This window comes from Schistocerca cancellata, unplaced genomic scaffold (assembly GCF_023864275.1).
Source record: "Schistocerca cancellata isolate TAMUIC-IGC-003103 unplaced genomic scaffold, iqSchCanc2.1 HiC_scaffold_695, whole genome shotgun sequence".
NCBI lineage: Eukaryota > Metazoa > Arthropoda > Insecta > Orthoptera > Acrididae > Schistocerca > Schistocerca cancellata.
This window is the reverse complement of record NW_026046706.1, coordinates 2,186-29,358: the sequence shown is the minus strand read 5'-3', so window position 1 is coordinate 29,358 and position 27,173 is coordinate 2,186. Positions and strand designations below refer to the sequence as shown.

Below are 27,173 nucleotides of genomic sequence, written 5' to 3'. Positions count from 1 at the left end.
AACACCAAACATTCACTTTGGAGAAGATCGTTGCTTCATATACAATTGTGTACAACTATCAATTAATCTGAAGTACAATGACATTGTAAACAAAACATGCAACAAAAATTATATTTCACTTGTATGTACACAACAGGATTTACAGGCACTAAATGCAGGTCATCGCATGTTTTTTACAATACAAAGTCAATGCCCACAACACTGAATAATAAAAAATAAAGGCTTAATGACATCCACACCTCTGAGTACAATCACCATACGTACACAGTCCTACAAAACAAGACACCACCTTATTTGGCTTTAGCCACACCTACCACTGCTGGTCGAATTACGCGTTCATGTAGCTTGTAACCAGTATTTGTGACAACAATCACAGTGCCTGGCTCTTTTCCTTCAACTTCCTGCAAATAATAAAAGGAGTTAAAACAGTAGCAGATGTAGAAGTAGTAGGTAATTGTAAGGTAGTGATCTCAAAGATATTAAAACATATTTCTTATAACGTGCATGGGCACCTTCAAACCGACAAGTGACAAATTCTGTAAGATCTTTCCAATACATATGCACCTATCAATTAATTAAAACGTTGATCGCCCATGGAAAAGCATAAATATGCACTGCAACCATCCACACTGTATCGAAGTAAAATGTGGTCTGTTGTAAACACTTACACGGAATGATGCATTTGAAAAGTGTAGGTATAAAACTAAAAATCTGCAATACCAAGTGAAGAAAGGTTGCTCTTCAATTTCTGTGGCATGCTACAGCATATATGAGGGGAGGAAGCATAGAATATCTCAAGGTTGCAAGTACGCAGCAAATATATGGTGGTGATATTAAACTTTCGCTACTAGAAAGGACCCCCATGAAAAACAAGCAATTGTAGGAAAATGAAACTTTGTGGAAACATTTGTAAAGCCATGTGGAAGATAAATAATGAAAAACCTTTGAAAGAAACATTTTAATTTCCACACGAGAGGGTAACAAATTAACTAAATACCCTGTTTACATTCCAGGTTAACATACGTTGCTCAACGTGACATCCACCTGAATCTATGACAGCCTGGAAGTTTGTACGTATACCATTTCACAACTGTTCGTAGCACTTCTGAACAACTTAAGCAATTTGGGTGCAACTGGCTGTCAGTCTCTACTAGAAGCAATTCCCAAACCACCAGTTAATTCAAGCTTCCAGACATTGTTGTTCAACCCCAGTGTGGAAAGAGGACCTCTTCATGTATCTTTCATGCTTCGATACTCGTGAAGAGCAGCAGCACTATTACCATCGTTTTATCGAAATAGGTCTACAAGCCAAGTCCTGCTCCCCTTGTCCACACCCAGGTTGACTGACTACAACTATAATGCACACAGATTCTTGTGTTTCAACCCGAAGTCGGCATACCAGTACCTGCGCCCAATGGCAAGTCATTTCTTTAACACAATCTGATCATCATGGTAAATAGTTTACCTTGTACTGTGGCTCAAGTGGTGATACTTTAATTGTAAAAAACCTGGATATCAGGCTTAGCATGGATCAAGAGTGTCTGAAGAAGGCAACTGATAACAGAGCCCACAATCCTTGACTATGATGACCAGTGTATATTTTGATGCCTTCTGACCTTCAAGATATTTATAATGCCCAATCTCCTTTCCTTTCTTTGGTTCAAAATTGAGCTGCACAAATTTTCAAATAGTGTACCGTATTTACTCGAATCTAAGCCGCGCTTTTTTTCCGGTTTTTGTAATCCAAAAAACCGCCTGCGGCTTAGAATCGAGTGCAAAGTAAGCGGAAGTTCTGAAAAATGTTGGTAGGTGCCGCTACAACTAATTTCTGCCATCGAATATATGTAACGCTACACAGGCATGCTTTGCAGGCACAAAGATAAATACTGGCGCAAAAACCTCCGCATCAGTAAATAATTTTTTTTTTTTTTTAAAAAAGGTGGAAGACGAGCTTTTTTTTCCTCCGCCCCTAGTTTCAACCGCTGCATTTTCATACACTATCGATCGAAGTAAATACAAATTCCGTATTGTTCATCTTCGAAAGTTGCAGCGTTTCAATGTACTATGAAAATCCGACTGGCAAGACTGTTAGGGATGTTTGTCAATATGGCCAACTCTACATTCTGAATTTATTCCTACCTGTGAGAAGAGATGGTTGCTAATAGGAACTTTTATGAATTGTGAATCACATGCAGTATTCTCTTCATCATAAGAATAATAATACGAATATACACATTTTGCCACGTATTCTTTTGTGTTTGCTGCTATCTCATTTAAATTTTGTCTGCCTAATAAACTATGAAACTAGAGTGAGACAACAGCAAACGCGAAAGAATATACGTATCATGTCATGTTTATATCATATTATTCTTATGCGTAATAGTGATACAGTCAGAAATGATGCACGGCAATTGAATAGATTTTTAAATCTAAGATGACTAATTTCTGTGCAGAATGTAATGTACTAAAGAGGCGTCTGCAAAGATTTTCAAACGGAGAAAAATTTTCTCTTAACTCTCGTTCAGAACATCTTCTATCATATGCTGTCTATTATTTGGTTCTTGTTGATCATTATCAAAGAAAGCAGCAGTGTAAGTAACAACAAATAGCAGTCTCTTTCCATTGTTTCGCTAATGAGACGATTCCCCCCCCACCTCCCCCCCCCTCCCTCTCTCTCTCTCTCTCTCTCTCTCTCTCTCTCTCTCTCTCTATCTCGGTAGCACGCACAAAAGCAAGCCCTGCCGCGAGCGGCGACAGGCCGTAAACACTCATTATCAAAATGCGACAAACAATGCATGACACAGTACAGTAATGCATCTTCAGCTTAGAGTGATGCAAACACCTATAACAAAGAGAACGGCGCTTATCAGATTTAAAAAATAAAATAGCAATCAATTCAAACCAGACGAAGCACGTGAAAAAGTAAGGGTACCCGTATAAATACGGACGTAGCGCCTGACACATAGCAATGGCCACCTGGTAAAGCTTAACTGCTAAGCTTACGTCTCGAACCAAACCACTGTAGGTGTATCATCATTCATTCGACCTAAATTGTGTTTCATATTACAATGGACCAACTTTGCTTCGATTTGGAGGTGCGGCCTAAAACTTTTCTCTCCCCTTGAATTTCGAGTCACAAATTTCAGGTGCGACTTAGATTCGGGAATTTTTTTTTTCCTTGATTTCGAGTCTAATTTTTCAGGTGCGGCTTAGATTCGAGTAAATACGGTAACTCTTGCACTGAAAGCATCACAGTGTTACTTAAAAAACTGAATTAGAGTCAAAAATTGCTGTTTGTTCCCACTCTGCTGCCCTTATTGTTCTGGTATTTCAGCTATAGCACTAATTCAATAAAGATTTTTTTTACCACAACATCGTAGTCCTAGAGAATCACGGAAATTAAAACTTGTGTAAAATATTATTAACATATTAAAAATGTTACAGAATGGAATCTGTTGAAATGTCGAAAACCAGGGAGCCAAAAACAAGAAAACAGTCTGTCTTCTTTATTATTTAAAACATACCACTCAAGACAAATGTGACTGGTTGACTACTTGATAAAATGGTAATACTGGATTTTATTTAATTATTGCAATTTTCATCAGGTAGTAATTCAGTTATATAGCTTCAAAATTCATACCATGTCTATCATTTAAGAAGTTCAGACTGAAATTTACATCTCATCTCCTTCAATGGAAATATAATGCACTGGCATAAAAAGTGGCACACTGTTTCTTCTCACCAGAGTGAAATGTCATGGCAGATAAAAGAACACAAGCGGATAGATGGATGGATAGGGAGTCTGTCTTCCTTCCTTCGTTTCTTCCCAGTGACAAGAAGGTGATGCTCTTCATCTGTATGAGCATTTGCACTGTCCACATCTTGTTACAGCTGACTACACGACGAGACTTTTTCTCCAAATTATCATTCGAAGAATACAGGATCACCTTATATTCAGAGGTTAAGCTTTTGTTGTTGCTGTGTTCAAAGTTTTGATGTTACACAGCAGCCTAATATACAGGTTACTTCTACAGTTACTCCTATCGAAGTCAGTAGGCGTCAAAAATGCATTTGCTAAGAATTTGTAAAAATGCAATATCTGGAAAGCACAAGGTCTATCAAAAACAGAAAAAATTGGTGTAGGCAACATGAAAGCTTGCAGACCTCTGAGCTAGAAGATAACTGAAAATGAAAAAAATTTGCAATCTTGATTATCAGGGCGTTACGTCACATCTTTGTTAGCCAGTTTTAACTAGTCAGAAATAACACCATGGGGAAGGCTGGATGCTCCAAGAGGAGCTTAAAGTCGCAAACCAATTCAGCAATTACAAAAACTAACATAAAAAGAAGAGGCATGCCTGAGAAGCTACTGATTGGGGGTTTGTGCAACCAGTCAGAGTGCTAGACAATATGCTACCTCACTTCCCCAAAGTCTTGCCATTATTCTGCTGCACATTTTTGAGAAGTAACACTCTTGTATCGACACATGTAATACCATCTGCAATTACAAAATAAGAAAAATTTCAGGAATACACTTGGGTTATTGGTTGCTCTGTCAGTCAGTTCTTAGATCCCTTACCTGGGAGGCCACTGCTATCAGCACCACAGCTGCCACCCTGCTGCATGAAACTCAAGATCTACAAACTCAGTGCAGCTCACATGTTCTAGGCTAGACAGGCAATTCCCCGTAATCAAGCCAAGATTGGACCTATAGCATTATTGGAAGAGATGAAAAAATGAAGATTAGCAGTTAACATCCCTTTGACAGTGCAGTCTATATCTGCATATGCATCTACATCTACATACATACTCCGCAAGCCACCTGCCATACAGTGTGAGGCAGTGGATATCCCTTACCACTACTAGTCATTTCCTTTTCTGTTCCACTCACAAATACAGCATCAGAAAAATGACTGACTGTACACCTCAGTATGAGCCCTAATCTCTAATTTTATCTCCACAGTGTACACCTCAGTATGAGCCCTAATCTCTCTAATTTTATCTCCACAGATCTTATGTGAAATGTACATTGGCAGCAGTAGAATCGTTCTACAGCCAGCCTTCAATACCGGTTCTTTAAATTTGCTCAATAGTACACCTCAAAAAAAAAAAAAAACGTTGCCTTCCTATAGTGATCCCAATTTGAGTTCACAAAGCATCTCTGTAGTACTTGCATATTGTTCGAACCTACCAGTAACAGATCTAGCAGCCTGAACTGCTTCAGTATCTTTCTTTAATCCAACCTGGTGCGGATCCCAAACACTAACAGAACTCAACAATGGGTTGCACTAGTGTCCTATATGCGATTCCTTTACAGACGAACCACACTTTCCTAAAATTCTCCTAATAAACCGAGTCGACCATTCGCCTTACCTACTACATCATGCTCATTCCATTTCATACTGCTTTGCAGTGTTTTGCCCAGACACTTAATCAACATGACTGTGTCAAGTAGCACACTATTAATGCTGTACTCTAATATTATGAGTTCATTTTTCCTAGTCATCTGCATTACTTAAATTTTTCTGCATTTACAGCTAGCTGCCATTCATCACACCATCTAGAAATTTTGTCTATGTCACACTGTATCCCCATACAGTCACTCAACAATGACACCTTCCCATACTCCACAGCATCAGCAGCAAATAGCTGTAGACTGCTGCTTACCCTGTCCACCAGATCACTTATGTACATCGAAAATAACAGCAGTCCTATCACGCCTCCTTGGAGTACTCCTGACAATACCCTCATCTCTGATGTTGGTTTCGGCAACTGGTACGCAATGGATTGTCTTTCATTGTGTTTTACAGAATGCTCACAGTTTCAGTGAGTTACGAAAGGGATTCTTAAGCGAGTGCTACAGGTGCAGAAAACTCAAGTCACACAACAGGTGTGGCCAAATAATACTACACAAAAATTGAGAAGGAAGAGAGATATTCATACAATTCAAAAGTTTGCAATGGCACAGGACTCTTCTAATGACTAAATGGCAAAAATATGCACTCTCCTTCAAATTACATAAACCCTCACCAGTAACAGTTATTTTATGCCTTCCTATATTTGTTAAATATTTAAAAACCAGGCGAAAGCAAACAAATTAAGCTAAAAGCAAAGCCTTGAAACAGCACGAGGCTTCAGTGAAAAACTGTACCACCAAAATTTTATATCACATACTGGGACACTTGACAAATCTATATACACCAAAAGGGAAATTGGGAAAGTACTCATGTACAGCAACAGACTCAACTACACTAAAAAGGTGTCTTCTGTCCATGTAAAATCACAACAGCACATTGGAACTAATACTTCGCATTGCGTTTAAAAAGTGTATACTAGGGTGGCTCTTAGTTTTCAAATTTCTGAAAGTTTAGCTCACACCCCCCTATTTTGTTCCAATCAACAAAAAAACTATATGTGCAAAATTTTAGCTCAGACAACAGTTTCGAATTTTGCTGTGCAAATTTTGTTATACAGTTTCTCCTCCTCCTCCTCCTCCTCCTCCTCCTACTACTACTACTACTACTACTACTCTTCACCATATTTTACAGACTATAAGACACTTTTTTCTTCAAAAAATTGACTACAAAATTCAGGTGTGCCTTCTACTCGAAATTAATACAAAAATGTCCAGTGTTTTAGTTAAAATTCCCACTAATCTTTAAAATGGCCACATACTCAATGCCACGGGAAACCTATCTCTAGTTGACAACATTGGATTCCACTTTGGAAGCAGTGCACCGATACGACAAACTTAAGTTGCGGGGATACACAATATTGCTGACACTGTCTCCTTCCCGTCCCTCCATCACAAACCCAGGACACAGTCTGGTCTATGATCATCACTGCAGCCTACAGTGCCAGTTAATTTTAATTGAAAGTTATGTGTGTTATTAGTAACAATACAATATTTTTGTTAGTAGCTAGTTTCAAAATGGAAAAAATAAAAGGTATCCATATTATGCAGGCCATAAATTTAAAGTAATAGCATATACAGCACAACATGGAACAGAGCAGCTGAGTGGCATTTTGGCCCTCCACCAACACAAAAAACCATTCGCAATTGGTGGGCTAGTAAAGAAATGAAAAAATGACGAAGACTAAATGTGCAAATAGAGGACTAATTGTAAAACGGCCAAATCTAGAAGATAACATATTGAAATGGATTCATGGACATCATCAAAATGGCACTGGAATTAATACAAAAAATGATTCAAATACACACTCGTAAGCTAGCGCTGCAGTGGAACTTAACAGACTTTAAGGGTGAAGGTGGTTGCTGCTACAGGTTTATGAAGTATTGTGGACTCAGCATGCAAACCAAAACCTAAATATCTCAGAAAACAATGCAAGAGTGTGAACAAAAAATATTATCTTTCCATCACTTTATTATTTAACATCAAAAGAAAACTAAGTTGGAACTGAGCCAAACAGTGAATATGGTCAAATTTTCCCTGACATTTGATGTGCCGAGTAACACAACTTTTGCTATGGAAAATTCTAAAACTGTAACTATAGGAACACGTGGACACGAAAAAATACACTACACTTTCGTCCTTTTCCATTGTGCTGACGATGCTAAACTTAATCCAATGATCATTTCCAAGTGCAAAACAATGCCAAAACCTGAAATGCCACAAGGTAGTGTTGTCCACATACGTGACAAGGGTTGGATGTATAAGGCTCTTATGAAATTATCAATTAACAAAGGGGAGAGAAGGAAAGATGCTTCATTGAAGAAGAGTTGTTTTCTTGTGCTGGATCAGTTTAGTAGTCATTCGAAAAATTCTGTGAAAGAGATACAAACTGGGAAATACAGTACTTCTGGGAGGACTTACTTCACAACTGCAACCTCTTTATGTCTTAATAAGTAAACCATTTAAAATGTGTATGAGAGAAAAAGGAACAAATGGCTGATGGATGAAACCCAAGATGAATTCACACCGAAGGGAGCTTTAAAACTACCTACAATCAAATAGTCGTGGTCTAGAATGACAGAAGACAGTAATGTTAAATCTTCCAAGAAGCGCAGCATAAGTAATGCTCTCGATAGCAGTGAAGACCATGTTATATATGAAAAGAATAACAATGATGATGAAGAATCTTTAAAATGCTTAAAAATTGAGGTTTGTCTCATAACCCATAAAATATGGTATATAATAAATATCAATTTTATTTATAGCAAAACATTAATAATGTAAATACAGTTGGTTGTAGCAGCCAGGTGCATATAAAAGTAACCCCTTTCTTTTATGGATTTGGAGAGTGCTGCAGCCGAGCAGTGAACACTTAAAACCAAACAAAAAGACTACTTTGGTACCGTCAGCACGGTAATACTTGCTGTGGTCATCTGCTTTGTTATTGTCTGTGTTTCCTGTATTGTCATGTAAGGTGATTAAGAAATATTTCATACTAAAATAAATATTTTGATAGTTAATTGCTACAGTATTAACAAAATGTTATATTCCAACATTCGGAAGGATATTTTTGTGAACAGTTTGGGTTATGTGATTTTGTATTCAATTAAATTAAATGTAATGGCACCAACATGGGAACAGCAGTCAGTTGCTTCTCATGGAAGAGTAGGCATATTTTTGGACTTCATTTATTTAGTTTCATCAAATCTAAAGTTCAAGAAGAAGCTTTTTGAGAAATAAAGTGAAGAAAAGAAGCACACTGACTGTAAATTATTGCTTCAGAACAGTTGTACCGCTGGTGACAACTGACTTTCCTGGCTTATTCTGCCTACTCGAAAATGCCATCGACTGCCTGATGTTCTTCACTATGGATGTTACGGAAAGACTTCAATGTGTGTCTTCCTAGTTCTATTTCCAACCAAACTACTGCAAGTTTTTGTTCTACAATGTAACAGTTGTAAATCTTACAAAGAGCCAAAGGGCCATACTGGCAATTCACTAAGTTTCCATTTTTTGGCAGAAAGCATGAAATCCTACTAGAAGAACAGACCACTGCACTAAAAAGTTAATCTACATGATGAAATGGAAAGTTCGAAATAAAAATTTGATTACAACTTCAGGCAAAGAAGAATAAGAAAAAGGAAAATAAAGGGGAGAGAGACAACTTTGTGCAAAACCTCAACGATCTCTTTGCTGTAGCTCATTCTGATCATTAAGGACAGATGGCAATAAAGAGGATAAGAAATTTTTAACACTTCAGTGTCGAAAAGGGTGACTTAGCAACATGGTTTGTGTTGACTGTAAACTAAAATGCAATAATGAAAAAAACACAAGAGGTGAAGTGTGTTACAAAAGTGCAATTCAAAAACTTGAGGAGATGGTGGTTGTGAATGATGTTGCAGAAGGTGGTGTCAAATCCATTCAGGACTACAATAACATTCTCACAAAAGGCAAAACAAAGAAACAGTTTGTTTTACGGACTGTTGCTGGAAACTGTAAAAAAACACCTAGCTGCTACTAAATCTTCTCTTAACAACAACGTACAGCATGTTGGCCCAAGGTGCCAGAGTTTGCGGTCATGTGAGTGAGGTGTGCTTGCTTGTGTGAATGAGTGAATGGTGTGTATTTCTCTTCCTCATTCTGATGAAGGCTGTGACCAAAAGCTTATGTGTAAGTGTCTTAATTGTGCCTGCTGCAGCTTAAATTGTCCTCTTTATGCTACGTAGCAATCTGTCTTTTTCTACATTGTTGATATTCCAAGCTGGAGTTTCCAATGTTTTAATCTTCTCCTAGGAAAAATAATGTTCAGGGCTCATTCAATCAAATTATATTTTGATTCTACAGAAATAAATGTTGTTAGACAATTATTGTAAGACACAATGTGTGCATTATCAAAAAACTTGATATTTCTTAAATATTTGATGTTGCTTTTGGAATTCCTCACATGAACATTTTAGCAATATGAGTGAAACTGATTTTAAACAATTTCTGGGTTTGTCTGAATGTGACACATTACTCTCACAAATGACAAGAAAACAGTGGAGGTGAAGAATACAGTGCACATTAATGGAAACAGGTGTCGTGGATGCTATGTTCCAACTTCAAGGCATTTGAGGGTCACCTAAAATTTGTTGTGATGAGATGAAAATTTTTACAGGTTTTTTTTACCAATTTGAACAAAAGTGGGGAGGGGGGGAGCAAAATTCTAACTTTCAGAAAATTAAATATAGCTAAAAGCCACCCTAGTGTACACCCTCAAAACACAGAAGCCTCTGCCTCTCATGGACATGAAAGTCAACATGGTAAAACCAACCCCCCCCCCCCCCTCCTCTGTGACATATGTTATTAGGCACAGATCAATAATATTGTCTTAACTCATGACCAAACACGCCTCCTCTTGTAGGTTTAACTAAGTGAACTTCCTCTTCAAGTCCTATCTTTGGTAAACATGTCCTATCAAAATTCTTCCTCAACCTTTAACATCCCAAAGCAACTAAGCATCAAACATACTCTCTGACATTCCCACAAATACCGGAGCAGCTCATTTGTGATATAGGTGGTCCTGTTTTCTCTTAAGGACTGCCTTCAATTTGTATTGGATGATAGCTGTGTACTGAACCATTTTAATAATTAGAGCTTAATACAATGATGCCCAAAACATTAGACCACCTGCTGAACATTGTATTGGTCCACTTTAGGAACACAATACAGTAGCTATTCTGCATAGCATGCATTCCACAACTCCTTGGTAGTTTTTCGAAGGGTTGTGGTACCAGATGTCTATGCACAGGTCACGCAATTCCCATAAATTGCGGGCCAGTGGTTTTGGGCACAGAGTTACATAATAATTGAAGATGTCATTACGTCAACACACTGTCATCAGATCACCACCTGTTCTGCTTTACAGAACGGGAAAGCCTCCAATCTCCACATTCTGTGGTGAGGCATGGACAGCAAACACATCATTGCCTGCTCACATGGTTCCACAGTCCTTCAACACATGCTCATGACAGTGGCAAGAGAACAGCCAACCAACTCCTTTGCTTTCAAGACCCTTGTTCTCATGCATTGGGCCATGATGTGCCATTTGTCAAAGTCACTGACATCAGCACATTTCCCATTCGTGACCCATATCATCACTAGAATGATTACCCAATCCTTTCTGTTCTGCTTACATATTTTCTGTGGTGTCTCCGAAGAGCAAAGTGCCAAAGCAAGCACTGAGGCACTGAGTAAGTTGGCACCATCTTTTAGTAGGCCAGGTGGGTGATCAATGTATGAAGCTCAACTCAACAGGAAAGTTAGTGTTGAATGCACTCCAAGTGAGAGACTCGCAAATTGTCTTTATCAAGGGATACGTTAATGTTCAGAGATAGTTTTAAATACTCATGCCATTCTTGTGGAAATAGATTGTACAAAGTTAAGTACTTCATCTTATCTATGTCATAATAAAGTGTTGTTGTATCCAGTTGGTCTCCACCTGGAGCAAGCCAAAGAACCCGCTGTTGTATTGACGAGTTTCTCTTTGTTCAATACAACAAACGGTGACAACGCTGGTCGTTACATAAACTCGTCTGTTTGCAAAAGGTTGATGTGTGCAGGTTCACACATGCCTTAGCTGCCTGGGGCTAGCCTTATCTCTAATTCTATTTTTCTGTGTGTTATATCAAGTGTTTACATAGTTAAATGTCCCTTAATGAAGTTATTCAGTTTCAGGTGCAGCAGACTGAATGCCTGCTGCTGAATGTACAACAAATGACTGCCCTCCTCTCCCTATGAGCAGCACTGCCATCAGTTGCTGCACCTAAGTTTCATCCAGACAGTAGTAGGAAGAGAATAGTTATGACAAACTTGTTCAGTTGCTGACCGAACATTGTGAGAGTCAGGTGCAAGGTTTATATTTTTTCAACTCAAGAAGCAGCCGGCACAGACTTCAAACAGTAGATTGCTGAACTTGAAGGCTAACAATACAGCATATGTTTAAGAGTTCTTATGGACTAAGTGACAGTAATGTCATCTTCAAACCATGCAGAATATGTCATATGCATGTATTCACACTGTTATTCTCAACTTGTTGGATCCTGATCTGAAAACAGTTTTGTCTTGTGGAATCTCAAACTATTGTGGGCACAAGTGCCATTGATTTAAGGCTCTGTCATGTGTTCTTTGAACAACAAAAATACACACTCAGTCTAAGGTTATGCTAGAGTTAAAGTAAATAAAAATAGGACTCAGACAAACAGTAAATGTACAGGTAAACACTTTCAGTCCCTTGGTACACAACGTGTACTACATCATACTGTTAAGAAGTCTTGTCCTCAGGGTTTTCTGAACCATGACTGAAAAATTTGTTCTTGTCATGATGCAAAATGTTTCCAATGTGGAAAGAAAGGTCACATTCAAAGAGTGTGTTTATAAGGCAACCCAGGCCTGAGCAATGTCGGACACTGTGCAGGCACATGGATGCAGCACAGCTAGCAATAAGTGCATTTTGCAACAGCAAGGCCATTAAACCAACACAAGCAACAGATTGCACTTCCACATCACGTAACTCTTCTGCACCAGTATGCACACGGGAGAGACTTTTTGTTAAAGTAGTTGTTGTTGTGGTCTTCAGTCCTGAGACTGGTTTGATGCAGCTCTTCATGCTAATCTATCCTGTGCAAGCTCCTTCATCTCCCAGTACCTACTGCAACTGATACAATCTGAAACAAGACATGTCTGACCAGGCAACATGTATCCAGTCATCAACAGTCCAATGCCGGTGTTTATGGGCCCAGGCAAGGTGTAAAGCTATGTGCCGTGAAGTCATCAAGGGCACATGAGTGGGCCTTCAACTCTGAAAGCCCAAATTGATTATGTTTCACTGAATGGTCTGTATGCTGTCACTTGATGTCCCAGCATTGAAATCTGCGCAGTTTTCCAGAGGGTTGCACTTCTGACACATTGAACGATCCTCTTCAGTCATCATTGGTCCTGTTGTTGCAGCATCTTTTTCCAGCCACAGCAATGTCAGAGATTTTATGTTTTAACAGGTTCCTGATATTCATGGTACACTCATGAAATGGGTAAATCCACACTTCATCGCTACCTCGGAGATGCTGTGTCCTACTGCTCATGCGCAGACTGTAACACCACGTTGAGACTCACTCAAATCTTGACAACTTGCCATTGTAGCAGCAGTATCCGGTCTAAGAATTGCACTACATGGTTGCTGTCTTATAAAGGCATTGCCAACCACAGTGCTGTATTCTGCCTGCTTACATATCTATATTTGAATATGCATGCCTATACCACTTCCTTTGGTGCTTCAATCTATATAACCTATTCTAATTCCCCCCCCCCCCCACCCCCTAGCCATTTTCTCCAGAACTGACTCACTCTGCGCACCTAGCACCTAATCCCCCCCCCCCCCCAATTACATTTGATTTGTATTATTGCCATATTTTTCTTCTACGTCCACCTGCTGCTCCTTTCTATCATCTCCAAACAGTTCTTACACATGTATTATCTTTGACTTCACACACTCTCCAATACAAAAAAGTATGTTTTAATCTATAGTCCCAGTTTATTTATTTTGCCTACTGGCAACCAGTTTTGTACACAGTATCATCCTCAGGCCAACCCCTGGCTTGCAGTCATCACTCCTGCACCACAAGTAGTTGTGTCAAATACCTACACATCTATTTGAGATGCACGAGTGATGACTGCGTAAAGGGGATGGCTGTGAAGATGGTACTGTATATCAAAATTGCTACTCTGTACTGAACATAAATAAATTGTGACTACAGACAATTTTTCAGTAGTCTATTGGTCACTGTTCCACCATCAGTACATCAGGAGTATGTGATATGTCCTGATATTTTCCCATTATCTTTGGCTGCCTTTTTCTGCATACTGCCTAGGTTCTGAGTGACCTCCATATGTCCAAGCTTATTGCTGTGGAGGTCTGGCAGCACGAATCACTGTGTTTACCAGTCAGCTGCACATATTTTTGGTATGTACCACCCACTCCTCACTTATTGCACATTATGCATACTTTAGAACACTCTGATCACAGCACTTATGTAACTTTAACCATAGTACGATTCTGCATTCCTGCAATCAAATTTTATCATTTATGACAGCACTTGTATTGTATTTCTTTGCTGTACAACACATTGAAGTCTCACTGAAAAAAGTACTCTTTGTTAGTGATATTACTCTACCATAAGTCCAATGTTCGCATTATTAACCCTATTTTGCCAAAACAAACTTTTGAGACCATGTCACCCAATTGTCATAGTGAAAAATGTTACACTTTCCACTTTTAAGATGTTCCAGCAGTTGGTACAGTTGGATTCAGGCTGTTCCCAGATCCTTGACTAGTAGAGCTAAAGCATCAATAGCTTTTTCCCCCTTATTGTCAGTTTTTCCTTTTGCCCGTAAGAATTAAAGCAGTATAACAGAATTGACACAAACCATTACATCATACTAACACAGATGAGTAAGTACAACACTTACCTGTTCAAACAAGGCTTCATGCAGATTTGGATCAAATTTCTCATTTAGTGGATTTATTGGTTCCAGGCCATGTCTCTTAAAAACCTAGAATTATGAAAGATTTATAATGCAAAGAACATGCCACAACAAAATTGAAACCAAATAAAGATAAAAAAGAAATATATAGTTAAGAGGTAGTATATCAGATTCACAGTTATATGCAGAAAAGCAAATATGTTATTAGCTTTCGTAAAATGAGATTAATTCATTTGGAATAGAGAGGTATCAATGAACGTGGTTTTTTTTTTAAGGGAAGAATCGTAGAGCCCACACTTGAGCCAGGTACTAGAGAAATGACAAAATTGAATAGAAATGAAATTTAACACAAGCAGAAATAGCAGAGCCCATCAAGTGTGGCAGAAACAAGTGATAAAGGTAACAGAGTTGGTGAGGAACTAGATAGAAGCAAATTTCTGGATCTTTGGAAGCACTCAGAGCACAGGTCCAATTGCAACAGTCATGTGGCTGGCACCCTATGTATCTGCCATTATTTTGCAATAGGGTATCGTGTTCTGCAAGACAGATCATAGCATTTGTTTTTTACCACGTACACTATCTGACCAAAAGTATCCAACCCATCCCTATGCAAGACAAAACTGACCACCAGGTGTCAGGCAGACCTGCCATCATATATGAAGGCGGAGAGTACTGGTTGTCAGCAAAGAAGCAGAAACAGTAGAAAGGGTCAGTCAGAACTAAGTGATTGCGAATATGAACTAGTCATTGGATGTGATAAATCCATCATAAGCATTTCAAACCTTCTAAAGGTACCAAAATTGACTGTTGGTGATGTGTGTGAAGAAGAAATGCAAAGTAATAACCACAGCTAAACCGAGACCCAGCGGATTTCATATACTGGCAAAAGGGACTGTCAAGCACTCCAGAGGATGGTTGTAAAAAATCTCATGAAATCAGGACGATGACTCACAAGTTCATAAGTGCTACCAGCAGTCCAGCTGGCATAGGAAATGTGCACAAGGAGTTCAAATGAATGGAAAACAATGGTTGATTAGCTCCTCATAAGCCACACATTTTTGTAGCCATGCTAAGCAAAGCTCAATGTGATGGATGACAGGAAATGAGTGATTTGGAATGACGAATCATCCTATACCGTGTGGCGACCTGATAGAAGTGTTTGGGTTTGGCAAACGCCTGTTGAATGTTACCTGCTGTAATGTGTAGTGCCAACAGTGAAGGAAATATGTGGCGACATTACTGTGTAGGGATGTTTTTTGTGATTTTGATGTGATTCCCTTGCTATGCTAAGAAAACGTTAAATGCCAAAGGATACGAACACAGTTTATAGAACTGTGTACTGATTAATTGTATCAGCACAATTATCCACCCTGACATAAAGCAGCATTTGTGGGACAACGCTTCGTGGGCAATAATGTTCTTTAAATGGACTGGCCTGCCCAGTCCCGACTCAAACCTGATGGAACACCTTTGGGATGAGTTAGAATCTCGACTTCGCTACAAACCCCAGCGTCTGACATCACTACCTTCTACAGCTGGTTCTTGAGCAATGATAGGCTGCCATTCCTTCATAGACATTCAGACACCCCATTGAAAGCACCTCAAATAGAGTTCAAGTCACTACAAATGCAGAGGGTGAATACACCTCATATTACTGTCCATTAATAGGTGGCCAGGTATTTTTTATCAGATAGTGGAAGTAATATGGATTTTTCCGCCTGGTAATAGTGCACTCCGATTTATCAAACAAGAACTTTCTCTGCAAAATAGTGGTCATTTCTAACAGCCACCTAACTTCAACATAATGCTTAAAATTCTTCTTCAAATAACCACCTACCTCTTTTCTGCTACAGTGCAACACCTTTTTATATTCTTTTCAGGGGACTAATATAGAATTAAAGTTTTTTAAATAATTTTTCCCAAATGGCTTTCTACGCCGTAACAACATTTGAAAGTGTTGATGACTATATAAAAAATGAGCAGAAGACTGAAAGAAATGTGAGACCTGGGTGTACTTACTATATCATACACTAATTAAAGTTTTTTTAAAAAAAAATATGTGAAATACAGAACAGCAATTGGCAAGTGGTGATCTTGACTGGTTACATAACATAGCAGACCCAATGGTGGGAATATGTTCCAGTAATGTTATCAAGATGTTGACTGTACATACATATGTAGATACACAATGGCATTACACATGTAAGTCTGTAGGACTTAATTTAATGTGGAATGCACAGTGAAAATTTAACTGGGCTGTCAGGTTCCATCGTAAGACCTCAGAAATTAAGAGGTATTTCTAAAAAAGTGCCGAATGTGTGCAATAGTTATGACTGTATATAAATTATTTGGGCTTTGCTCTGAGCTTCCTACCTAACCATCATTCTAGAAATAGTTACAATTTAAAAACAAAAACACACACCATATGCCATACACCATGTTATAATGTTGTTGTTGTGGTCTTCAGTCCTGAGACTGGTTTGATGCAGCTCTCCATGCTACTCTATCCTGTGCAAGCTTCATCATCTCCCAGTACCTACTGCAACCTACATCCTTCTGAATCTGCTTGGTGTATTCATCTCTTGGTCTCCGTCTACAATTTTTACCCTCCATGCTGCCCTCCAATGCTAAATTTGTGATCCCTTGATGCCTCAGAACATGTCCTACCAACCAATCCCTTCTTCTGGTCAAGTTGTGCCACAAACTTCTCCTCTCCCCAATCTTATTCAATACCTCCTCATAATGTTATAATATCTCTCTGCAAAGCAAATAATGAAAGTCAACTTCTCCCCTCCCCCACCTGAAATAATATTCCAACAATTCCCATGTATATATTTTTTGCAAGAGTTTTGGAGGTAGTTTGTATATCATCCACATTGCCATAGCTTTTGTTTATTGTTGCCAACTTTCCCTCAATTCAGACTAATACTGAGCTTCAGCCCAAACTGACACTTCATTTGATAACACAATCACTAAGCTACAACAGTTTTGTTAAATGGCTCGTGTAGGGAGACAAAGCATTTGCAGTAGGAATACTTCCAATTTTTGAAACAACTTCTACCATTTCAACGCCAGAGAGTCCAGAGCACAAGTAATTTTGCTGCATAACATTTGCAAACCCCACTGGAAAGTCAATGCCTTGTCAATATTGTTATATCTCAATTACACTTTTTTCTCTCCTCCCCTTAACATTGTTTCATTAATTGTAAACTGCGAGAAATTTACAATCATGATAACCTAAAAGTGGGTGGAAATTATCATTCTGCACAAAGAGAATTTGAAGCAACTAACCAATTAAAAAGTGTTGTAAATGGGGAAAAAGGTAAACTCTGCAAAAATAAAATTGGGGTTATACTGTGTATATTTTTTCTTCTCTTTGCCTCTTTAGGTATCCAGTTCATGGACCACATTTTCTAGTTTTTTCCCCCAAAATAAAGTCAGACAATACCTGCACAGTTGGAACATTTTATTGTATTTAACTGATTTCAACAGATTAAACTGTCATTTTCAGAAGCTCAATACTGGCTTATAGCATGGATAAGCAGACTTCAAATGAGTATCAGACAATTGACCTCTGCTTATCCATATTATAAGCCAGTACTGAACTTCTGAATACGCTACATTAATCTGTCAAAGCCAGTTAACTGCAATAAAATATTACATTAGTGTAGCTGATGGCTGCTTTTATTAAAAAAAAAATACATAACATAGTAGCTGGCAAAATGGCAGCAATGAACAAATTCATAATGTTACTTAAAATCCGTCTTGATTGCAAACTTTTTTTTATTTTATTTTTTAATTGTTCATATGACCGGTTTCGGTTCATTCAGAACCATCTTCAGATCTGATATTTCAGTTACAGGAGTAACCCATCCAAATCCAGCAACTTTCACATGCTACATCACAAAGGAAAAGGATGTGACGTAGCATGTGAAAGTTGCTGGATTTGGACGGGTTACTCCTGTAACTGAAATATCAGATCTGAAGATGGTTCTGAATGAACTGAAACCGGTCATATGAATAATTAAAAAAAAAATTTTTAAAAAGTTTGCAATCAAGACTGATTTTAAGTAACATTATAAAATCACTGATTGCTGTTATCCCATAAGACATTATGTCTGTTTTTGCAAAGAACAAATTCATTTTTCAGTTCCTTGTTTTTGGTGCTCCTGTCCAATATTTTCTTTAGCTATCATCACTAACGTGTCACTGATATTCCACTTCATCATTCCTTGACTTCCAACGTATCTACATTCACACTGCGCAAGCTATCATATGGTGCATGCCACAGGGTACCCTGTACCACTACTAGTCATTTCCTTCCCTGTTCCCCTCGCACTCACCTGGTCTTGCAATGAATTCTAATTTTTTCAACTATAAAACTCAGTTTGCTGTATTGCACAGTTAATTTACATCTAGTTGAATCAATTAAAAAGTCATTCTTCCTCTCTACCAGTTTTTCTAAGCACAAAGAATCCCAGGTAGAAAAACTACTCTGCAACTATGTAGAAAGTTAAAATGAAGACTGTAAATTATTTAAGATTACAAAACAATATATATATATATATATACCTAAAAACAAAGATGATGTGACTTACCAAATGAAAGTGCTGGCAGGTCGACACACACACAAACGAACACAAACATACACACAAAATTCAAGCTTTCGCAACAAACTGTTGCCTCATCAGGAAAGAGGGAAGGAGAGGGAAAGACGAAAGGATGTGGGTTTTAAGGGAGAGGGTAAGGAGTCATTCCAGTCCCGGGAGCGGAAAGACTTACCTTATGGGGAAAAAAGGACGGGTATACACTCGCGCACACACACACATATCCATCCACACATATACAGACACAAGCAGACATATTTAAAGACAAAGAGTTTGGGCAGAGATGTCAGTCGAGGCAGAAGTGCAGAGGCAAAGATGTTGTTGAATGACAGGTGAGGTATGAGTGGCGGCAACTTGAAATTAGCGGAGATTGAGGCCTGGTGGATAACGGGAAGAGAGGATATATTGAAGAGCAAGTTCCCATCTCTGGAGTTCGGATAGGTTGGTGTTAGTGGGAAGTATCCAGATAACCCGGACGGTGTAACACCGCGCCAAGATGTGCTGGCCGTGCACCAAGGCATGTTTAGCCACAGGGTGATCCTCATTACCAACAAACACTGTCTGCCTGTGTCCATTCATGCGAATGGACAGTTTGTTGCTGGTCATTCCCACATAGAATGCATCACAGTGTAGGCAGGTCAGTTGGTAGATCACGTGGGTGCTTTCACACGTGGCTCTGCCTTTGATTGTGTACACCTTCCGGGTTACAGGACTGGAGTAGGTGGTGGTGGGAGGGTGCATGGGACAGGTTTTACACCGGGGGCGGTTACAAGGGTAGGAGCCAGAGGGTAGGGAAGGTGGTTTGGGGATTTCATAGGGATGTACTAGGAGGTTATGAAGGTTAGGTGGACGGCGGAAAGACACTCTTGGTGGAGTGGGGAGGATTTCATGAAGGATGGATCTCATTTCAGGGCAGGATTTGAGGAAGTCGTATCCCTGCTGGAGAGCCACATTCAGAATCTGATCCAGTCCCGGAAAGTATCCTGTCACAAGTGGGGCACTTTTGTGGTTCTTCTGTGGGAGGTTCTGGGTTTGAGAGGATGAGGAAGTGGCTCTGGTTATTTGCTTGTGTACCAGGTCGGGAGGGTAGTTGCGGGATGCGAAAGCTGTTGTCAGGTTGTTGGTGTAATGCTTCAGGGATTCCGGACTGGAGCAGATTCGTTTTCCACGAAGACCTAGGCTGTAGGGAAGGGACCGTTTGATGTGGAATGGGTGGCAGCTGTCGTAATGGAGGTACTGTTGCTTGTTGGTGGGTTTCATGTGGACAGACGTGTGAAGCTGGCCATTGGACAGGTGCAGGTCAACATCAAGGAAAGTGGCATGGGATTTGGAGTAGGACCAGGTGAATCTGATGGAACCAAAGGAGTTGAGGTTGGAGAGGAAGTTCTGGAGTTCTTCTTCACTGTGAGTCCAGATCATGAAGATGTCATCAATAAATCTGTACCAAACTTTGGGTTGGCAGGCCTGGGTAACCAAGAAGGCTTCCTCTAAGCGACCCATGAATAGGTTGGCATATGAGGGGGCCATCCTGGTACCCATGGCTGTTCCCTTTAATTGTTGGTATGTCTGGTTTTCAAAAGTGAAGAAGTTGTGGGTCAGGATGAAGCTGGCTAAGGTAATGAGGAAAGAGGTTTTAGGTAGGGTGGCAGGTGATCGGCGTGAAAGGAAGTGCTCCATCGCAGCGAGGCCCTGGACGTGCGGGATATTTGTGTATAAGGAAGTGGCATCAATGGTTACAAGGATGGTTTCTGGGGGTAACGGATTGGGTAAGGATTCCAGGCGTTCGAGAAAGTGGTTGGTGTCTTTGATGAAGGATGGGAGACTGCATGTAATGGGTTGAAGGTGTTGATCTACGTAGGCAGAGATACGTTCTGTGGGGGCTTGGTAACCAGCTACAATGGGGCGGCCGGGATGATTGGGTTTGTGAATTTTAGGAAGAAGGTAGAAGGTAGGGGTGCGGGGTGTCGGTGGGGTCAGGAGGTTGATGGAGTCAGGTGAAAGGTTTTGTAGGGGGCCTAAGATTCTGAGGATTCCTTGAAGCTCTGCCTGGACATCAGGAATGGGATTACCTTGGCAAACTTTGTACGTGGTGTTGTCTGAAAGCTGACGCAGTCCCTCAGCCACATACTCCCGACGATCAAGTACCACGGTCGTGGAACCCTTGTCCGCCGGAAGAATGACGATGGACTGGTCAGCCTTCAGATCACGGATAGCCTGGGCTTCAGCAGTGGTGATGTTGGGAGTAGGATTAAGGTTTTTTAAGAAGGATTGAGAGGCAAGGCTGGAAGTCAGAAATTCCTGGAAGGTTTGGAGAGGGTGATTTTGAGGAAGAGGAGGTGGGTCCCGCTGTGACGGAGGACGGAACTGTTCCAGGCAAGGTTCAATTTGGATAGTGTCTTGGGGAGTTGGATCATTAGGAGCGGGATTAGGATCATTTTTCTTCGTGGCAAAGTGATACTTCCAGCAGAGAGTACGAGTGTAGGATAGTAAATCTTTGACGAGGGCTGTTTGGTTGAATCTGGGAGTGGGGCTGAAGGTGAGGCCTTTGGATAGGACAGAGGTTTCGGATTGGGAGAGTGGTTTGGAGGAAAGGTTAAGTACTGAATTAGGGTGTTGTGGTGCCAGATTGTGTTGATCGGGATTTTGAGGTTTTGGAGGGAGTGGAGCTGGAAGTGGGAGATTGAGTAGATGGGAGAGACTGGGTTTGTGTGCAGTGAGAGGTGGTTGAGGTTTGCTGGAAAGGTTGTGAAGGGTGAGTGAGTTGCCTTTCCGGAGGTGGGAAACCAGGAGATTGGATAGTTTTTTGAGGTGAAGGGTGGCATGCTGTTCTAATTGGCGGTTGGCCTGTAGGAGGATGCTCTGAATAGCTGGTGTGGATGTGGGAGAGGAAAGGTTGAGGACTTTTATTAAGGATAGGAGTTGATGGGTGTGTTCATTGGCTGAGTTGATGTGTAGGTGAAGGATTAGGTGGGTGAGGGCAATGGATTGTTCAGTTTGGAACTGGTATAGGGACTGATGGAAGGAAGGGTTGCAGCCAGAGATGGGAACTTTAAGTGTGAGGCCTTTGGGGGTTATGCCAAATGTCAGACAAGCCTGAGAAAATAAAATATGTGAGCGTAATCTGGCTAGGGTGAAGGCATGTTTGCGGAGGGAATGTAAATAAAACTTAATGGGGTCGTTGTGGGGGTGTTGTGAGGGTGACATGGTATTAGAAGGTGGAAAGTTTAACATGAGGTTGAAATGAAAAAGAAAGATAGAAATATATGGGGAGAGATGAAGGCGAACTAGAAAGCAATTGGAGATCTGGTATGAAAAAAGGCGAAAAAAGGCGAAAAAGTGTTGGTTAAGTTGATCCTGTGGTGAACTTGGGTTGGTAGACAGCGATGTGCAAAAAGGTTAGGTGGTTGTGTTGCCGCTAAATCACGTTAAAAGACGGAGAAATTCGGGAAAATTTCGAAAAAACGTATTAAAGGAGTGGTGTTGTGGTGAAAGATTACGAAAATGGGGCTAACAATTGTAGAAATAATGACGTTAAAACCTGTGGGGAGCGGCTAAAATGATCAGTGATGTGCGAAAAACGGAAGTGGAAATAAAATTAAAGTTATTAGAACTAGCCGAAATGGTTGTTAAATACGTGAAAGCAGCTGTTATTGAACTAGAACGAGTAAACCTTATAATGTCAGGAAGCAAACAATCTGATGAGCAAAGGTCATTACTAACAAAGCACAAACTATTTATGTGAAATAGACCTGCTTTATTTGAAACTTAAAAAGCAAATGCAGCACGTTGTCATACTAGCGAATCATTTAAGGTATATATATATATATATATATATATACACATACACACACACACCTTGTGTAACTGAACTTCTGTCATTTTAAGACCTTCGTATAAACTCTTCAGATGAGGATTTGTGTCTTTAATTTCTTCCTTTGGTACACTTTCTGTTGCCTTCCCCAACACATCAGCAACCTGCAAGAATTAAAAATGCTCATGCATGAGAAATTTCACACACAATTTGCATTTATAGTTGTTTAATCCAACAAATTCATCCAACAATTATCACTGGTTAAAATCAATGCTTTCATGGTCAAAACTTCAAACACAGTCTCTACACATATCATCGTCCCATGAGCAAGACGGAAAAGATATTTGAGAAATACATAATGACTTAACTTCAACAGAACGAGTAAACCTTATAATGTCAGGAAGCAAACAATCTGATGAGCAAAGGTCATTACTAACAAAGCACAAACTATTTATGTGAAATAGACCTGCTTTATTTGAAACCTAAAACGCAAATGCAGCACGTTGTCATACTAGCGAATCATTTTTAGTATGAGCATTTGTGTGTATACACAATATATTTACGGCCACAAAGAATAGATGACTCAAATGCATAAGTATTTTGACAGTATAGTTTTCAGGAGATCTGCTAGTACAGCTACACACGCAGCATGCACGACAGGGAAGCAGACCAGCTCAGGATCAAATTCACATGGCAGGTTAACAACTGTTTGTCAAGTAATCAGGCACCTTGAGATTAATTTTGAAGTGATTTTCCATACCTGTTTCGGCAAATTCTGGACTGGTGCCAATCTCCTCCTCAAAAAATATGATTCATAAACAATTTAAACACCACACAGACAAAGTACACACTAGCCTGTACACAACTTCTTTTCATTAGGTCAACTGACGGCACGAACAATATCTGAGCACAGGATTAATATAAATTTACCAAATCATGAGAACAAGACCTCTTTAATACCTTTATGATAGAATAACAGCTAGGAGAGATCTTGTAATGTTGTACAGATACAACTTATGTTCCCGGGAGACAATGGATCCCTCGAGATTTGAGAAACACAGGTATACTTCTGCATGCGTGTCTCCCAGCGAATCAATCTTTTATGAATGAAGCACATACTGATTATATGTGTGTGGTACTTTATTTCTGATTCATGGAAGTCCTTTTCCTTTGTCTACTTAATGCTTTACGGTTCATTTTCTTTTTGTTACAAGGGCTGTAGAAACTGTTGATATTGGAAAGAGTATACATAAATATTTTATGAAAAAAGTAATACCTAATAGTGTACTCAATAAACATGTATATCTGCATAGTGTCATATTTGAAGTTGAGCCATCTATCACAAACTATAATTAAACAGTTGACCACTTACTGAGTCACAGTGATTTAAGGTATCTATAGTACTGTTAATGAAATTTTACACCGAAAAGAAACAACACAAATGTTATCAAACTTCACAAGTCAATAAAAATGCTGTGTAAAATGTTCATAATTTGTATTACAGAATGTAACCTTTGCTTCAAATGAGTTATACCCTAAGCAGAAGTTTCAAAAGCTTCAATTCTCTTCTTGACTGATCTGTTTATCATCCACATTTTCACTTTTGTACAAGGTTACACTCCAGACAAATATCTTCAAAAAGAATTTCTAACAGTTTAATTTACACTCAATGTTAACAAATTTCTTTTTCCCAGAACTACGTTTTTTGCTATTGCTTGTCTGCAATTTATATCTTGTCTACTTCAGCCATTGTTACTTTAACTGCCACCGAAAGAACACATCTCCTCGCAAATAACAATCTCCTCTACTACTTTTAGCACGTCATTTACTAATCTAATTCCCTCAACTTCACTTGATTTAATTCAATTATATTCCATTACCCTTGTCTCACTTTTGTTGATCGTACAACCCTCTTTCCAAGATGGTGGTGTTCTGTTCAACAGATCTTTCAAGTCCTTTGCCATCTGACAGAGTTACATCATCATTGAAACCCCAAAGGTTTATATTTTCTACATGAACTTTAATTCCCTTTTGAAATTTCTTCGTTTCCTTTACTGCTTGCTCAATGTCCTATACTGGTTGCTCAATGTGCAGACAGGCTACAGCCCCATCTCACTATTCCTTAACTCCTGCTTTCCTTTAATGTACTTCAACTCATAACTGCAATCTAATTTCTGTAAAAGTTGCACATAGCCTTCCACTCCAAATATGTTATCCCAGCTAACTTCACAATTTCAGAGTATTTCAGTCATCATCATTATTGTTATGTGTATTACTACATTTCTCCAGAATCCAAACTGATATTCCCTCACGTCTACTAAGATATTAATGGCAGACTGGATCATCTTTCCATCACCATCAGTGTACGAACATACAGACTACATTACTAAATAAAATCAGTGCTCAAACAATTCAGAACTGTCACACATATGTGAGTCACTTTACAGTACCATATACAGCACCATACCAAATTGAAGCCCACCATGATTAGACAGAATGCTATAGATATCCTTGCGTGTTTCTGACCATGGGTACTCTCAACAAGAACTCTCCATCACCAAAGATTTACAAATAAATGTGGTTCACTTTGTTCAGTACACTACTGAAGCTGCAGTACAAGAGAAAAAAGCTCCTTCAAGTGTAGTACAGACTTTTCGAAATCTCTTTTAAGCTCGACGAGTAGCAATAGTTCCTTTCCTATTTCATTAGCCTGAAATATTGCCCAACTTTGACAGTCAGCACCTCACTCATGGGTCATCCAGTAGTTAATATTACCAAACTTTAGACTCTGAGGTAAGCAACCTAAAACTACAGTGTCAAGAGGCTGTTATTAACTATTATTAAGGCGTCTGGCAGCTTCACCAAATACTGGTTTTAAATATACAACACTACTTTCATTCACATTTTTAATTTACTAAATCATCTCACAATCTTTCAAATGTGAAAAAAATTCACCTTATTTTTGGATATACCTTCAGTGCTTTGCAGTTTTAATTGATAGTAGCAAGAACGACACACGAAGGAATTAGTCAATCAGAATACTAGTGAATGGAAGTAGAATGTGTCAGTCACATGGACAGCAACTAATTTTTAATTTTGCAACTACAATGGTGCATGATTTGGTAAGTCAAGAGTTTAACTTGGATGACGAAAATCAAGCTGCTTGCTGCCATTAAAAAAAAAATACAATGCATATCACTAGGTCATACTTCAATCATGAGACAAGATACCATAGTAGCAATTCATCGGTAAGTATGATATCAGATAACTTCTATTGTCTTACTGGTTATTTAAAACCAGCTGTGGACATACCTTGTGGATAGGCACCATACCTCCCAATGTGTGCTATCAACACTGCTTCACAAAACACCAAACAGCAAACAGCAAGTACTCACTCTTAACTTTTACCAAGGACATCACATATTAGTATTCATCTACTTAATTACCATTACATGTGTCATTGTGTCAGCCAACTTAATTATGTCAGGTTTGTTTGCCAGATAATGGAAAGTCCTGGATGGAATAACAGCAGTATTATGAAAAGGATAGACTGCTACTCACCACATAGAGGAGATGTTGAGTCTCACACAGGCGTAATGAGAAGACTGCTGAACATCAAAGCTTTTGGCCAAAAGCCCTTCTTCAGAAATACACACACACACACACACACACACACATCTCCAGCCATTGTGGCCCAACTGACAGCTGTGCATAGCGAAATATCCTTTCCATAAATCTGTTTTTACCTACAACTTGACAAAATATGCAGTATACAAGTAAAAGTATCCCACACATTATTTGTCATTACTGAAGCTGCATATCAAAAAGATACAAGGCACTGAACAGCATCTTGAAACACAAACTCTCTACACATACCTCAAGTAAGTCTTTACAGAAGCTCTGGATGCCAAACAATTTCGCATCTTCTATCTGCTTCATCATTCTTCTCCTGAGATTCTCTCCATCAGCAAGTGCACGTTTGTATTTATCCTATTGAAAGAGGAAGTTAAAACAAGGGTATTAAAAAAATGCAGGCTGACACCCACATACACTTTTAACTATTCTACACCTGCTTTGTTAAGGTTACTATAGCAAAGTGATCAAGTATCTTTCAGATAGCACACAGAGAGACCAGAAATTACTTTTTGGTCTAAATCGCATGATGATAGAAGTAATGGACACAGGTTTTATTAAGACATAAAAAGCTATCAAAAATGTGATTAATGAAAGTCCTTATTTAGCAGTCCTACTATCCTTTCCATCCTTATACCAGGTAGTGACAGGTGACATAATACAATCACTCTGTAAAGCCAAAAGATGCAT

At 39.2% G+C, this 27,173-nt stretch overlaps 1 protein-coding gene across 1 annotated transcript; it reads right to left on the bottom strand.

The window, feature by feature from the left end:
• Positions 1 to 204: 204 nt before the first annotated feature.
• LOC126140046 (grpE protein homolog 1, mitochondrial-like) lies at positions 205 to 27,173 on the bottom strand. The gene is made up of 6 exons (XM_049915231.1): positions 27,121 to 27,173; positions 26,901 to 26,919; positions 26,727 to 26,840; positions 22,895 to 23,014; positions 14,418 to 14,501; positions 205 to 401 (listed from the first exon to the last, which is right to left on the bottom strand). Exons 1-6 carry the CDS (start codon positions 27,171 to 27,173, stop codon positions 291 to 293), a joined length of 501 nt encoding a protein of 166 aa, XP_049771188.1. The 3' UTR covers positions 205 to 290.